At 53.3% G+C, this 16,645-nt stretch overlaps 1 protein-coding gene across 4 annotated transcripts in view; it reads right to left on the bottom strand.

Moving 5' to 3' along the window:
- Window positions 1-761: 761 nt before the first annotated feature.
- Slc26a11 (solute carrier family 26 member 11) overlaps window positions 762-16,645 on the bottom strand; it is a 22,537-nt gene continuing 6,653 nt past the window's right edge. For 3 of the 4 annotated variants that reach the window (XM_040750152.1, XM_040750151.1, XM_040750153.1), the window contains exons 5-17: window positions 15,777-15,856; window positions 14,694-14,836; window positions 11,607-11,782; window positions 11,198-11,270; window positions 9,423-9,473; window positions 7,780-7,840; window positions 6,388-6,443; window positions 6,055-6,195; window positions 3,985-4,112; window positions 3,418-3,517; window positions 2,880-3,013; window positions 1,805-1,877; window positions 762-1,578 (exon numbers count right to left, since the gene is read on the bottom strand). In XM_040750152.1, the coding sequence (XP_040606086.1) occupies window positions 1,475-1,578; window positions 1,805-1,877; window positions 2,880-3,013; window positions 3,418-3,517; window positions 3,985-4,112; window positions 6,055-6,195; window positions 6,388-6,443; window positions 7,780-7,840; window positions 9,423-9,473; window positions 11,198-11,270; window positions 11,607-11,782; window positions 14,694-14,836; window positions 15,777-15,856 (1,320 nt within the window). In that variant the 3' untranslated portion in view covers window positions 762-1,474. Of the gene's footprint in view, window positions 1,579-1,804; window positions 1,878-2,879; window positions 3,070-3,417; window positions 3,518-3,984; window positions 4,113-6,054; window positions 6,196-6,387; window positions 6,444-7,779; window positions 7,841-9,422; window positions 9,474-11,197; window positions 11,271-11,606; window positions 11,783-14,693; window positions 14,837-15,776; window positions 15,857-16,645 lie in introns of those variants that run through there. The other variant, XM_040750154.1, reaches the window with a different exon arrangement.

Genomic DNA, 16,645 nt, shown 5'->3' with positions numbered 1-16,645 from the left:
CCCAGCAACCACACGGTGGCTCACAACCATCTGTAACGAGATCTGGTGTAGATGAAAACAAAGCACTCATATAGACAAAATAAATAAATAGATTTTTATTTTTATTTTTTGGTTTTTCAAGACAGGGTTTCTCTGTATTGTTTTGGACCATGTCCTGGAACTCGCTTTGTAGACCAGGCTGGCCTCAAACTCACAGAGATCCACCTGCCTCTGCCTCCCAAGTGCTGGGATTAAAGGCGTGCGCCAACAAAACCCAGCCTAAATAGATTATTTTTTAAAAAGCCTCATTGGTTCACCAAAATGGATGGTGGTTTCTGCTCACGATTCTGCATCCAGATGGAGCAGACGCCTGCTCCTGCCTCCCCAGGCAACGTGTCACACAACGAGCAACAGGGACATACAAGGCTCCACACAACATCCCACACAGCAGCAACAGGAGCAAGGCTCCTCACCACAGCACACACCAGCAAATCCCCAACACCCGTATACAGTGCTGGGTGTGGCTGCTGGTGAACCTCTAATCTCAGTGCTGGACGACGAGCGGACGCTGGAGGATCACTGGGCTCGCTGGCAACCAGCCTCCACCTCCATCAACAAGGGCCACTGTCTCCCGGGAGTGACTCAGCAGCACACCAGATGTCTTCTTGCTTCTGCGCACACACACGCACACACACACACACGCACACACACACACGCACACACACACACACATACCACACACACACACCACACACACACACACACCACACACACGCACAGAATAAATAAAAACCTTGTGTTTTAATGACATTGAATTGATCATCACAATAAATAACTCACAGTAATGACTGTGTGAAGACAATTGACAAAGCATCTTGATGTAGTGATTTGGTTCACATAAGATGGCCACACACGTGCACCCTGACAGATACACACCTGTCCTGGGTAGGGGACCTCAGCTGAAGAGGACAGTGAATGGGACAGATGAGTTCATGGATTTGGATTTTTTTTTTCTTAACAAGCATAATTTTTTTTTTTTACAAAAAACTCCAAGGTGCTGACTTCCATTTTAAAACACATTTTTAAACAGGCTTCACTGTGCATAGCACACAGAGGTTACGTCTTCAGCTCAGCTTGGACCTCTGCACCATAGCCAGGCACATCTGAGATGCCCGATCTCTCCGGACTCTTCTCTGACGGAGCCTTGTTCGCAAGAGGAAAGTACCAGATTGCCCCTGCCAGCTCAGGCCAGAAGCCACAGTCCTCCTGTCTCACCTGGACCCTCTCTCTGGAAGATGTCTTCATCCCTACCCCATCCCCCAAATTCTCACAGCTTGGGGACAGCAGGAAAGTCCACGTGGCCCCCTGATCTTTTCCAGAACCAAATATGTGGCCCCTTTTCAGTCCAGCCAGAGTCGGTGAGTCTGTCAGGTAACATCAACATCAAGTCACAGGGAGGGCACCTTCCAGAGGCCCTTCCTACCCGAGCCGCCCTTCAGGGGCCCCGGCTACGACTCGAGCAGGGAGATCCTGTGCTCTGGACAGAGTCTTCGTAGACAGCGTGGGGCCAAGGCCCTGGTTCCTGTTGCAGGCATTTCTCTGCAAAACACACGGGATTGCATCAGGTACTGAAAATGCTCCAGAAGGCTGGGCCCTGCCACGGAATGGGAGTCAAGGAATGACAGTCACCCAGGGTGTGGCGCCCGGGAAGGGAGTGTGGGTCTGCCCAGGGCCAGGGCCTTTCCCTAGTTCAGGGCTTTTCCTGACCCATCCTGTTCCATACTCATCCATCACACAGTTTGCTGAAGAACATTCCGGCACTCACCGGCCTCCTCCAGAGTGGTGAAGTTCTGGAACCCCTTCAGGTCAGCAGCCAACAGTGTGCGAAGCACAGGCACCTGGGGACAGAGGACGCGCTTTAACCCAGGGCAGGGTGCGCCTGCTCTGCGACGCGGGACAGGAAGCCTTAGTGGATGCCCTAAAAGATTCCGCTGGTCTCACATGGTGGGAGGAGGGAGAGGGGGGGACCTTGGGGGTCTTCCTGCCAGAGAACCTTCCAAATGAACAAAACCCCAACCCCTGACTCAGCACAGTGATAAGACACCACCAGACCGAAACACCAGTGCAGCAATGAGAACATCTGCCGGTATCATTCGGTAAGACAGCACAGAGCGCATCTACAGATAAAACCTCCCCTCCCCTACAGTTCCCTCTTCCGTCCTATAATAAAGCGGGAGCCCCTGGCACAGTCTCCACTCTCCTGAAGATCACCGCCCTCAGCTGTTCTGATTAAAGGGCACTCTGCATCAACAAACACAGGTCTCCTCCTCTTTCTTTTATTTCCATATTGACTCATTAGTCTCAGTTTACCAACCATGAGGACGAGGGCTCTGCACACACACGCATGTGCACGCACACACACACACACACACACACACACACACACACACACACAGCACAGCACAATGGGCTTGGGCATGCATGGGCCGGGACCAGAGCCCTGGCCTGAAGCTCCCAGCACAGGTGTGGGTGGACACCGACTGCAGGAGAATCAAGTCAGATGGTCAGTAACCCGCCAGGTTAGAACCACAGCCGGAGAGGACTGGACATGGGTCTTTAGGATGATGTCATGGCTCAGAGGTGTCACTAAGGACTTTAAAGTATTTTAGTCTTTATTTTGTTTTGGTTTTTGGCCACGGTATTACTCCGTGGCTGTGGTTAGCTTTACGCATGAAGTGTGGCCTAGCCTGGCCTTGAACCCGTATCAACACTCTGGCCTCAGCCTCCTGTGTGCAGGAACTACAGATACATGCAATGATATCTGTCCACAGGCATCGAGTTAGCCCAGGGACGCAGGGAGGGCTGTGGACCCTCCTCGTGAGGTGGCCTGGCTCTCCTACCTGCAGGCCGACGAAGGCCAGGGTGACACCCCGCTTCTGGAAGTCCTCCAGGAGCTCACCGAGCCCCACAACCACGGTGTAGTCTATGCTGCTGATATGCGTGCACTCCAGGACCGCGCAACGTGGCAGGGATGCTGGGGAGACAGGCCAAGAGTCTGCCACAGCTACAGGCTCTGTAGCGTGGGTGGGGCTGCAACAAGGCCATCAAGAGATCAGTCCCCAGGGCTGTCACCTAGCAAGTGGCCAGGGTGGAGGCAATGGCTATCCGGAGAAAGCTACTTCCCTTTTAGGTTCCCCTGCATGTCAATCCCCCAGGCAGAGGCACAGGAGCAAACAGGGCCCTTAATAGGGGGAATCCTGGGACCGCTGCCCAGTGGGGGCTGTGGGGTCTGCAGCAGACCCTACTCGGGCGCCTGGAATGGGAAGGCAGGTGAACATCTCCCCGCCCCTGAGACTGCCTGAGGGTGCTGAGGCTGCGGTGTGCAGGCAAAGGATGGGGTGTGTGCTGATCTCTGCTCATCCTGGCTGGCCCACGCACCTTCCAGTGCCCGGCTCATTATTGTCTCTCGCAGGGCATCAATTGCAGGGAAGTGCAGGCCGCTGGCGGGCTGCAGGACAAGAATGTGTCCTTCCGACACCTGGGTGGGGGAGGGCAAGAGTGAACACCAGGGGCAGGCGGGTCAGGATACTCTTCCAGGCTTTGCTATTTGCTCACGGACAGGCAGGAGGCACCGAGCCAAGCCTAGCACACGGGGTACAGCAGGAGGGGGAGCTGGCAGGGGAGCCCCCAACACCTCACACTCAAGAGAGCTAGAGATGCGCCGGGCGTTGGTGGAGCACGCCTTTAATCCCGGCATTTGGGAAGCAGAGGCAGGTGGATCTCTGTGAGTTCTAGGCCAGCCTGGTCTACAGAGCAAGTTCCAGGACAGCCTCCAAAGCCACAGAGAAACCCTGTCTCGAAAAACCAGAGAGAGAGACAAACAGAGAGAGAGAACGAGAGCGACAGAGAGCATGCTCTCCCTCAGGAGCACCTCAGATAGGAGATGTCTCAGCAACCGTAGCAACCAAGGGATCCCCACCCACATTTTCCCTCCTCTGGGCCTACCTGGGTCTTGGGCCTGGCCACAGAGTACAGGAGAATGAGCAACGACACCAGGGTCCCAGCCAGGATGCCGTACTGAACCTCCCAGAAGCACAGCAGGAATGTCACGGAGAGTGGCAGCAGGTCCAGCCCTGGGAGAAATGTTGGTTCAGGCGCCTCCCCTCCCAAGCACACTCTCTGAGCCCACGGCCCAGGGACCCGCGCTTAGCGTCTCTTGGGGCCCTAAAGCACCCGGAGGAAGATGTGGCACAGGGACAGGAGCTGTGGGCTGTAGCTAGCCAACAGACCGAGGGCGGAGGTAGAGAATTGGGCTCTGTCTACCAGGGTAGGACCTGCCTGGCCCGGTCGTCTCCTTTTATCCTCTGTGAGCAGGTAGTCATGGGGGTTGGGGGTGTGTGGAGCGTGTCAGAGAACCCAGAGAAAAGGGACAGAGAGAAGGGTGTGTGTGTGTGTGTGTGTGTGTGTGTGTGTGTCTCTGTGTATATGCGTGTCTATGCCTGTATTTGTGTGTATGTGTCTATTTCTATCTGTGTACATGTGAGTGCGTGCCTGTGTGGGTGTTTGCGTCTGTGTCGATGTACGGGTATGTGCATGTGTCTGTGTGTCTCTCTGTGTGTATGTTTGTGTCTGTGCGTCTGTTTGTGTCTGTGTGGATGTGTGTGTCTGTCTCTGTGAATGTGTGTGTGTGTCTGTTTGTGTCTCTGTGTGTATGTATGTGTCTGTGTGTCTGTGTGTCTGTGTCTCTGTGTGGATGTGTGTGTCTGTCTCTGTGAATGTGTGTGTCTGTGTGTGTGTGTGTCTATCTCTGCGTATCTATCTGTGTGTCTGTGTGTCTCTGTGTGGATGTGTCTGTGTGTGTGTGTGTCTGTGTGTGTGTGTGTGTGTGTCTATCTCTGCGTGTCTATCTGTGTGTCTGTGTGTCTCTGTGTGGATGTGTCTGTGTGTCTGTGTGTGTGTGTGTGTGTGTGTGTCTGTCTCTGCGTATCTATCTGTGTGTCTTGTAACTGCTAGGAGGCCCAGAGGATTCTCTGGCTGAAGTAGTATCCTGGGTACAAAGTCCATGGAATCAGCTTGGGATTCCGCCTCTGAAACAGCAACCCAGATGTGCCCACCCCCAGACAGACCCACCCTCAGACAGACCCACCCTCAGACAGACCCACCCCCAGACAGACCCACCCTCAGACAGACCCATCCTCCAGACAGACCCACCCCCAGACAGACAGACCCACCCCCAGACAGACAGACCCATCCTCCAGACAGACAGACCCACCCCCAGACAGACAGACCCATCCTCCAGACAGACAGACCCACCCCCCAGACAGATCCACCCCCCAGACAGACCCACCCTCCAGACAGACCCACCCTCCAGACAGACCCGCCCCCCAGACAGACCCGCCCTCCAGAGGCCCATGCCCCTCTGGAAGCATCTGTTATATCTACACACATACAGTAATACACTCCAAGGCTGTCCTAAAGGTGACAGGTGGAGACACACAGGAAGGCCAGACGCAGAACAACCGACCATGCCTACATCTGGTAAATGTGACCAACGAGGAAGAAGGGGAACTTAACTTCTGATCCACGAAAGGAACCCCTGGGTCAGAGACCCTCAGGTTAGGAGACCGAAAGGCTGTTATGTGAGGCCAGATAAGTCACCCACCCACAGAAGAGAAAGGAAGGAGTATGGTGGGGGGTGTAACGGGAGAAACCCAGTCTCCACTGGGCTCAGCTGTCCCTGCGGTACCCCGCCCGTGTGACGGTCCTGTTTCCGAGCTACCCCACCCGTGTGACGGTCCTGTTTCCGACTTTCCTGTGTGGCCTTTCCTAAGTTCACCACAATGCCCCAGCTCTAGTCCGTACACAGTAGGGCTGCAGGCCGGGATGGGGACTAAAAGGCGCCCTTGGCATTCGGACACCGCGTCGAGACAGGGTTTCTCTGTATTGTTTTGGAGGCTGTCCTGGAATTTGCTCTGTAGACCAGGCTGGCCTCGAACTCACAGAGATCCGCCTGCCTCTGCCTCCCGAGTGCTGGGATTAAAGGCGCTCACCACCAACGCACGCGCGCATACATACTCTTAACACGCCAGAGCGTCCTGACGATCCTGGCGTCAAAGAGCGGGGCCACAGCCATGATGATGACGGCAGCCAGCGCAGACTTGGGGATGTAGTAGAACAGGGAGGTCAAGTAGCCCAGGGACAGCAGGACCAGCACACCTGAGCGGGGAGGGGGAGGGGGAGGTGTCGTCTGGGGAGGGGGGCAGGTTCCCACCAGCACCCACAAAAAAAACAACGACGCAGCCGAAGCCGAGATGCAGAGGGGCCTGTGTCCATTCCCTTCTCCACAGTTCCCACTTCACGGACCCAGGGTAAAGAAGGTTGGCGGGGAGGGGGGCGGGGGCCGCTCACCAGTCACCAGGCCCCCTGCCGGGGTACATACTCCAGTCTGGGTATTCACTGCTGTCCTGGATGACAACAGAAAGAAACCTGTCAGTCCCCAGGGGCTGGGGGGGGGGCTGTCTGGCCTCATACTGGGCGAGGCCTGAGACGGAAGTGAGGGCAGGGGGAGCACCGCGTGGTGCCTGGCTCCCTCAGCAAAGTGAAGACGTCGGCACAGCTGGAGGGCACTGGCCTCAGTCTCCCTGGTTGTCTATTTTTTTTTAAAACTCCTTTGACGGTTTTATCTTGGCACCAGCCCCTCCCCCACTCCTCTCTATCATGCCCCCTCCGCTTCCTCTGGACTCCTCTTCCTTCCCAGCGCGTCCCCCTCCTCGTATTGTGTTTTGACGCCCCCTGGGTTTGATTAGGGTTCCGCGTATGATTGTGGGTGTGAACTGAAGCATGGGCACTAGCCACTGGCTTCGCCACTGAAGAAAATGACTCCCTGTCCCCCGGCAGCCATTAGCTGCCAACAGCTGTTCAGCCAGGGGTGGGTGGGCCGTCGCTTTCCCTAACACATACTGGTTTATTATTAAGCATGAAAACGCCAATCAAGAGCCCCAATTTCTTTAAGATCTCCCCTCTTCTGCCCCCACATTCTAAGTTCCTGCTGAGGAGTGCAATTTCTCTGTCAGCCATGGGGCTCCCCATCCCAGCTTCCAGGAAAGGGTTGAAAGGGTTGTCTCCAAACTTGACCTCTCTCTCTCTCTCTCTCTCTCTCTCTCTCTCTCTCTCTCTCTCTCTCTCTCTCTCTCTCTCTCTCTCTCTCTCTCTCTCTCTCTCTCTCTCTCTCTCTCTCTCTCTCTCTCTCTCTCTCTCTCTCTCTCTCTCTCTCTCTCTCTCTCTCTCTCTCTCTCTCTCTCTCTCTCTCTCTCTCTCTCTCTCTCTCTCTCTCTCTCTCTCTCTCTCTCTCTCTCTAGACAGCATCTTCCCTTAGTAGACCAGGCTGGCCTTGACTTCACTTACAGAGATCCAGCTGCCTCTACCTCCCAAGTGCTGGCACTAAAGGCATGCACCACTATGCCAGACTCTCTCCTCACTTTCTTTTGGAATTAACTCAGGTACTAGCATGCCCGGAGGACTTGGATGGGACAGGGACTTCTACCATTAAATGCAGGGCAGGGATACCAGGAGCTGTCCTGAAGGACAGGTATAACCTTTCTTGCTGCGACATGGTCACAGCTTCCCAAAGGTCTTTAGACTGCCTGGTGGACAAATGGGGAGGGGGAGGAGAGGAGGAGGAGGAAGAGGAGGAGGAGGAGGAAACAGTCAAATGTGGTTAAGGGTGTGGCAGGGGGGACAAGGGGTCTCTGGTCCCAGCTGACCCTCAATTCACAGAGAAGAAAGAACATGGCCACTCACCGCCCAAAGCTGCCAGTGACTGGGTAAGAGGAGACCAGGGAGCCCAGCACATTGGTGAGGCCTGGAGAGAGAATGGGAGTTTATCAAGGGGGGGCAGAACCATCAGACAAGAAAAAAAGGCAGGAGGAGGGGGGCCAAATGCAGAACACGCAGGGCAAAGATGAAGGAAGGGAAGGACTTTTTTTTTTGTTTTTTTGAGACAGGGTTTCTCTGTATTGCTTTGGAGTCTGGCCTGGAACTCGCTCTGTAGACCAGGCTGGCCTTGAACTCACAGAGATCCGCCTGCCTCTGCCTCCCAAGTACTGGGATTAAAGGCGTGCGCCACCAACGCCCGACCACCATCCTTATTTCTATCTGGCTGGCGCTCTGGGGGCTCCATGGCTATCAGGGCAATCCTCTGTTATTTATTTATTATTTGTTGGGAGTGGGGGTTGAAGGGCCACGTTTACCCTCTTGCCATGCCAGGGATCTAACCCAGAGCTTCACAACACATTCGAGGGCAGGGCTCTACCCTGGCCTCCAGACACACCTTGTTTGATGTGGTGGGAATATGCCTGAGAAACCAGAAACCACAGCCGGGTGACTGGCTGGGACATGGGGTGTCTGTGGATTTCTTCTGCTTGAGGCGGGTGACCCCACCTCGGGGGGGCTCCATTCATTTTTATTCAGTAAGGAAAGGCGTCAAGTCAAACCCTTTGACTGGATTGTTAGGCATGCCAGCCCCTCTTAGAGAAAGAGCCCAGGTAGTTTGCAGGCTCACAGGGCATTTTCAAGATGAGAGAACCAAGCCGGGCGTTGGTGGCGCACGCCTTTAATCCCAGCACTCGGGAGGCAGAGGCAGGCGGATATCAGTGAGTTCGAGACCAGCCTGGTCTACAGAGTGAGTTCCAGAACAGCCTCCAAAGCCACAGAGAAACCTTTTCTCGAAAAACCAAAAAAAAAAAAAAAAGTGAGAGAACCATGTAGGCTAGCCTAGGTCCCACAACGTATTAAAAAACAGCTCTGTTGTGGCATTCAAGATTCCCAGTGCGGGGCTGACGCCACAGCTCAGTGGTTAAGAGCACTTGCTACTCTCCCAGAGGGGCAGCTTCTGTTTCCAGCACCTGCGAGGTGGCTCACAGATCCAGGGAATCCGGTGGCTTCTTCTGACCTCCACTATGCACACACACAATCCCAACACACAGAAATAAATCTTCAAACAGAAAGACTTTTAGTTTTGCTTCAGAACACGTCAGTACGTATGCTAGTTTGCAAGGACGAAGAAAATGCAGCTTAGTCTGACATTGGCCCCAGTGGCCCACCCGAGTCCTCGCTGACCCGCATGCCGTTTCCTGGAGGGAGGTCACACTGGGGATAGGTGGAGGGACCTTCCTGGGCACAGTTACCACATGTCCTTCCAGGGAAAGGCATTCAGGAGACTCACCCGTGAGAACACCTGGCTGAACCCTCCAGCTCCCTCCCTGGCACAGGACAAGACTCCCGCTTTTAGGTGGACACAGCAGGAGCAGGGGAGGGTCTGCACAGAACGGACTGGACACCCGAGGACAGGTCAAGCTGACATTTCAAAGGCCTCTCTCCCCACAAACATCACGCCTGATGCGATCGGACAGACACAGAGGCAATGGGACCGGGAAGGGTCTTACCGATGGCCAGCAGCTCCTGGTTGGCATCAATGCGGTAGTTATTCTGAGACGCTGAAGACAAAGGACAATACAACCAGTGTCACTGATGTACAAGGACAAGTTACGGGTGGTACCAAGACTCATGGATAAGTTTACACACATAAGACACACACAAACTGCACATGCTCAATCTAAGCTAAGAAATGCTAAAAAAAAAATCCAAAAGTAGGAGCTGGGGAGACGGTTCCGTGGTTAACAGCACTCTGGGCTCTCACAGGAAACTGGGGTCCAGTCCCCAGTACCACACAGTGGCTCACAACTGTCTGTAACTCTAGTTCAAGGGCTCCAGTGCCCTCTTCTGGCCTCCACAGGCACAGCACACATGTGGTGCACACACACATACACAGAGGCACTCATACATACAGAGAAACAAATTCAAATTTGGAGGGGGGGGCTGATGAGACAGGATATTACTGTGTGCTGTAACTCCCTATAAACACCAGGCTGGCCTTGAATTCACAAAGATCTGTTTGCTTCTGCCTCTGAGTGCTGGGGGGGTAAGAGTGGTAGAGCACCATGCCCAGCAAACAAATCTTAAAGAGGGTCTGATTGGGGTATGGGGGTGAAGTACTGGAATGCCGGAGAAGGAATGTGTTCCAGGCACAACTAAGATCAGGCAGGAAGCCTGGAGCGTGCAGTTTTGAAAGCAGGTGTTATTTTCGCTGGTGATGGTGACAGGTGACGGTGTGTGTTTCTGGAGACAGAACCTGGACTGGACACGTTAGGCAAATACCGCAGCACTGAACACCACACCAAGTCCTGGTTTTAGACTTCAGACTCTCCCTGCCCCACAGCAAGGAGGACCCGCCATGGTTACGGATCGGAACACAGACACCGAAGATGAAGAGATGGAAGGATTGACTGGTGGGGCCAGAGGGAGTAAACGAGGGGTCAAAGTTTTAGGAATTTAGTGAGCCAAGTACTAAGTACTAAGTTGAAGTTCAAAGACCAGCCTTTCCTCCTGATTAAATTAAAACTTTTCAGGGGGATGCGGTGGCTCATTGTAATCCCAACACTTAGGAGACAGGCAGGCAGATCTCCCTGAGTGCGTTCAGAGCCAACCTGGTCTAGCAGTGACTTCCAGGCCAGTCAAGGCTACATAATATGGTCTGGCATCAAAACCAAACAAACAAACAAATTTGGGGGGCTGGAGCGATATCCCAGGGTTGAGAGCTGACTGCTCTTGCAGAGGACCCGAGTTCAGCTCCTCGTAATCATGTCTGGTGGCTCGCAGCCGCCTGCAACCCCAGGTCCAGGGGATCTCACACCTTCTGGCCTCTGCAGGCATCTGAACTGGTGTGTGTGTGCGCGCGCGTGCATACATGCACGCAAATTAAATTGATTAAAAAAATAACCTTGCAGCTCAACAAATTACATTAAAAACAACACAGCTTGGGCTGGAGAGATGGCTCAGAGGTTAAGAGCACTGGCTGCTCTTCCAGAGGTCCTGAGTTCAATTCCCAGCAACCGCATGATGGCTCACAACCATCTGTAATGAGGTCTGGTGCCTCTTCTGACCTGCAGGCAGAACACTGCATACATAATAAATAAATCTTAAAAGAAAATAAATTAAAACAACAACAACCCATCCAATCCTTTTAAAACATGAGCATGTGTTACTTGTATTAAAATTCTAATTGTAAAAATTAGAATAGGCAAACACACCAGGTAGCAGGAGCCTGGAGTGTGGGAGCGTGCATGCCTGTTGGGGGAGTTATAGGCGGTGGGCATCTCACCAAAGGATTTGGCCACGGCGATGCTCTCCAGGAGGCCCACCAGAGGTATCACAGCCAGTCCAGTACCCATGTTCTAGAGGAGAGAGGGACAGTGAGTAATCTCCCTGTGCTCAGGCAGAGCAGGGACCGGCCACTGCTCCCTGGTGGCAGCTAGCAGAGGCAAACGCTGCCCAAACTGCATCAGTGTGGATTTATACTGGAGAGGAAATACCACCTCAGGGTGAAAAGAGAGGCTCTAAGAAGAACCCGGCATCCTTTCCTGGTATCCGAAGAAGGAAGGGATTTGAGGCAGAAAGACACGTGTGCTACCTGGTTTCTTCGCCACTTTCCTGGGACACCCCATCTTGAGGACCCAGCCCAGGGGCCACCTCAGGCGCAAGTCACGCCTACCGGTCTTGTCTCTGCTTACCTGCACCATCTCAGAGAATGAGATGGTCTTATTGTCCGTGGTCACTGAGAAGGGGGGTGCCCGCACAGGAGGGAGCCCCTCAGCTATCTTCCCAGTCAGAACGAAAGGGTGGTGTCCTGCTACCTCGAAGGAGTAAGCAATCAGCGCCGCAGAGGAGACCACCAAGGCATTGCGACCTGCGACAGAAAGGGGGGTGGGGATGGGTGAGAGGCGGTCTTCTTCGTTTCTGAAGACTTGTTTATTAAGTGTATGAGCGCCTTGCCTGCACGCATGTGCATGTACCATGTGCGTGCCTGGTGCCTGAGGAGGTCAGAAGAGGTCAGTAGATTCCCCCCGCCCCCCCCCCAGAACTATAGTTAGAGTTCTGAACCACTGTGTACCTACTGGGGCTTGAACACAGATCTCTGTAAGAATAGCAAGTGCTCGTTACCACTGAGCCGTCTCTCCTGCCGGAAGTCACAGTCTTTTTTTTTTTTTTTTGGTTTTATGAGACAGGGTTTCTCTGTATTGTTTTGGAGGCTGTCGGTCCAGCCTAGCCTCGAACTCACAGAGATCTGCCTGACTCTGCCTCCCGAGTGCTGGGATTAAAGGCGTGCGCCACCACCGCCCAGCGTCTTTTTTTTTTTAAGATTTATTTATTTATTATGTATACAGTGTTCTGTCTGTATGCCTGCAGGCCAGAAGAGGAAACCAGATCTCATTACAGATGGTTGTGAGCCACTATGTGGTTGCTGGGAATAGAACTCAGGACCTCTGAAAGAACAGTCAGTGCTCTTAACCTCTGAGCCGTCTCTCCAGCCCCCAAGTCACAGTCTTAACGAGAAAAGGAAGGTAACTGAGGCACACACATCTTGGTCAGGGGACACTGCCCCCCAGCCCCCCTCTCCCCCCCCCCGCACTGCAGTCTGGAAGCCTCCGCATGAGGAAACGTGACCATGAGTGGGCATGAGCATGTGGCCCTGTGAAACACACAGCACTGGGAGGTGACAGGGAGGGTGTTACCCTCGCTCGCTCTCCAGAAACCGCAGCAAGTCAGGGGTTTGGAGTGGAGCACTGTGAGTTGGGGGCTACTTAAGGTGCCGCAGTTACACAGCAGAAGCCTGCCTACAAACAGAGAAACGGATAGATAGATAGATAGATAGATAGATAGATAGATAGATAGATAGACAGACAGACAGACAACGAGGGGCTACTTTAAAAGCAGCAGAGGAAGGGTTCATGTGTACTCCCGTTGGAGCAACGCAGAATGAAGGCCAGAAGACGGCAGACAGAACCTCTAAAGTACCAAGAGGGGAAAATATATATATTCTATACCCAACAAGACTGTCTTGAAACACAAAGGCAAAACAGAAAGCTTTTCCAGCATAAAAAGCTGAAGGAATTGACCAGCAAGCCAGGCAACGCAGGACGCTTTCGATGAAGCACTGTGCAGAGAGAAAACGACACCACATAGAAACCCAGCAAGAGTAGGGCGTTGGTGGCGCACGCCTTTGATCCCAGCACTTGGGAGGCAGAGGCAAGCGTATCTCTGAGAGTTCGAGACCAGCCTGGTCTACAAGAGCTAGTTCCAGGTCAGCCTCCAAAGCCACAGAGAAACCCTGTCTCAAAAAACCAAAAAAAAAAAAACCAAAAAAAAAAAAAAAAAACCCAGCAAGAAGAGGACCAGAAACGGTGAGCATATATGAATGAATGGCTTTTCCTTAATGTGTGGGCCTCCTTAAAAGCAGATGCAGGGGGGCTGGAGAGACAGCTCAGAGGTAGAGAGAGGGAGAGAGAGAGAAAGAGAGAGAGAGAGAGAGAGAGAGAGAGAGAGAGAGAGAGAGAGAGAGAGAGAGAGAGAGAGAGAGAGAGAGAGACAACATTGAGGCTATCAGGGGAAAAATTCAAGCCAAGTTACCGTGTCACTCATGAAGTTGTAAGAAAAAGAGGCGTATCGCAAACCAGAAAGAGCCGTGAAACACCATCTTGGGCACAGACACCAGACAGAACTAATAAGCCCAAAAGGTAATAAAACGTAAAGTGTTCGATCCCAGAGAAGGGTAGAGCATGAAAGAACAAAAACCAAGTGTGGAGACAGGGCACAACACAGCAGAGGCCAAGCCTGTGGACTCTAGACACGCGGACGCCATGAATTCTCAGCAGAACAAGGCGGAGACTGCCACGGGGGCCTTAGAAACAAACCCCCTTAATATAAATAACGTCCGCAAAACCTCACCTTATAGAGACACAGTAGAGCCAAGGGTTATTTCAAGAAAGAAGCAACAACAACAAAACCCACCTTACACGTTCAGGCACCTAGTGTCGGACCCCTGCAACACGAGACAACCGATAGGCAGGAAAATAAACCGTTGCCTGAAGCCTGCATTCCTCTCCGTAATTAACAAGCAGAAAAGAAATGGACAAGAATACAGTGGCCCAGGCTGTAGAGACGGCTCAGTGAGCAAAGGCGCTTGCCACTAAGTCTGAGGAACGGGGTTGCTCTCTGGGACCCACATGGCGGAACACCACATGTGCCACCACATCCAGATGTTTTGCTACTGATTTATTTTATTTTATTTTTTAGTTTTTTGAGACAGGGTTTCCCTGTGTAGCCCTGTCTGTCCTGGAACTCTCTCTGTAAGAACATGCTGGACTCAAACTCAGAGATCTGCCTGCCTCTGCTTCCCAAGTTGGGATTACGACCACTACACCCAGCTGCTGTTTTTTTTTATTTATTTAATTCATTGAGATCAGAAGATATACCTTATTGACTTAAAACTATTTACGTTTAGGCAGGCAGTGGTGGCGCACACCTTTAATCCCAGTACTTGGGAGGCAGAGGCAGGGGGATCTCTGTGAGTTCGAGGCCAGCCTGGTCTACAGAGTGAGTTCCAGGACAGCTAGGACTGTTACACAGAGAAACCCTGTCTCAAAAAAACGAAACAGACAACAACACTGCAGTGACAACCATAATGATCACTAATGTCCCTGGTGGGGCAAAACCATCTACGTCTGAAAACGTCCTCAGTTCAGCTGTGGGTTTCAAAGAGCCTATGTCCACAGCGCGACCTCTGTGGAGCCGGCTCCTCTGCCAGCAGGTGCCCTCACCTGTGGTGACAGTCCACACCAGCCCACGACTGAACTTCACGCAAAGGGGCGTCTCCGGATGGGGAGGAGGCACGCGCTCACGCATCAGCTTCAGCACAAGCAGCAACACCATGCAGGCCAGCCCCAGGACGGCGTCGCCCACCCTGCAGAGAGAGCGCCCGTCAGAGCCTGACTCAGCAGCAGCACCGTGCCTCCCCGGCTGCCGTGGCCACTCTTTCCTTTTAGTGAGATAGGATCTCTCTATGCAGCTGGAGCTGGAGTCCCTGAACTTGTAACCCTCCTGCCTCAGCGTTCTGAATGCCAGGATCACAGACAAGCTTTTGCTGCAAGCCTCTCTCCCTGCCCTCTAAGTAACTGACAGCTCTATTCTATTTCAGATCTTCTCTGGCCTCTGAGGGACACACCCCTCTGAGGGCTGGGAGGAGAGAGGCCCCTCGTCATCATGGTAACTGGATTATTGGTCCAGTTTTCAAATGTCCTCCAGCCTGTAGCTGCTTAGTCTGTTCCCAAGAGGTTTGGAGGGCTTGGGATTGCGCAGTCAGTGACAACTGTTAGAGCGCTGTCTGCAATGGGCTGTGACTGACCAATATCACTCCCCTGCCTCCACCAGGGCAGACAGGAAGCACCCCGTCACTGGCTTCAGGCCCTACGGAGCAGCAGCGGACTTCCCCTCAGCTTGCTTGGCTTCCCAAATAATTACTGGCATAAGGGGCAGGCCATTCATCCTGGTTTCCACTGGGCTGATGGGAAGGGCATCTAACTCCCCGAAGGAAAGGCCCCCCCTGTGGGTGCCCCAGCTCTCTCCATGGCTCACTGGCCCTGTCTGCTGCTCCTGTTCTCTTTTCATCAGCTGTGGGTGTTGTCTGGGCTCTCTGCCTCACTAAGAACTTCCGGATTCAGACATTGACAAAGAAGGTTCTATGGAGGCTGTCCACGCTGCTTGCTAAAACGCTGCCGACTCTGGATTGGCAGGGATGTCTGCCTGGGACAGCAAGGGTCCCTGTGAGACAGAGCGAATGTCACCTGGACGGGGCTGGGGCGGGGGTGGGGAGGGGGTCAGGATGGACCAGAGCCGACAGGTACCTGGTCTCCGTGATGTGGAGGAAGGTGTGGTACACTTGGAGGAAGAACTGCCGGGGGACGTTCTGCAATCCCAGCAGGTTCTGTGCGAACAGAGAAGCCTTCAGACAAGCGCCCGCCAGAGCCATCCGCTCACTCCTGCCCCATCAGAAGCCCCTGCTGGACCCCAATCCCCAGGGCCACGCTGCCTCGGGGCTCCCAGGAGACTAACAGCTGATCACTCAGGCCCCCCCTCCCCCAAAGGAAGGCCGGAGAGTGCAAGCTATCTTCATAAACGCATAAACCAGTTCTACAGCTGTGTGGTCAGGAGTCCTGGGCTGCCTCTAAGCACATACAGACACCAGCCCAAAGTCATGTCCGTCACTCCTAGAACCGCCCCTACCACCCAGAAGGAAAAGTCACTCCGGCCACAGCACTCATTGCACATGGCAGGGAAGGACTCTGGGCTCCGAGGGAGTGGGCGCTGGCTGGTTTTGTTCCTTATCACATGAGGTCCAGTAGGGGCTGTGCCAGCCTGAAAACAAGCTGCAAACACTGAAGTGTGGGAACTCTTGAGTAAGTAAAGACAGAAGCATTCTGGGTTAAGTAAACACAGATGCATTCTGGGTAAGTAAATGCAGATGCATTCTGGGCCTTGGTGGGCTCATGCCCCAGGCATGTCAGAATGCTGCAGGTCATGGACGCTTTTTGTTTGGCTGGTTTTTTGTTGTTGTTGTTTTTTGTGGTGGTGGTAGTTTTTTTGTTGTTTTGTTTTGTTTTTTGAGACAGGGTTTCTCTGTATAACAGCCCTGGCTGTCCTGAACTCCTCTGTAGAGCAGGCTGGCCTCAAACTCATGCAGATTTGCCTGCCCCTGCCTCCCAACTGCTGGGAC

Source organism: Mesocricetus auratus, unplaced genomic scaffold (assembly GCF_017639785.1).
Source record: "Mesocricetus auratus isolate SY011 unplaced genomic scaffold, BCM_Maur_2.0 Super-Scaffold_100007, whole genome shotgun sequence".
Lineage (NCBI taxonomy): Eukaryota > Metazoa > Chordata > Mammalia > Rodentia > Cricetidae > Mesocricetus > Mesocricetus auratus.
The sequence above is the reverse complement of the archived record's forward strand: the minus strand, read 5'-3'. Positions and strand labels throughout refer to the sequence as shown.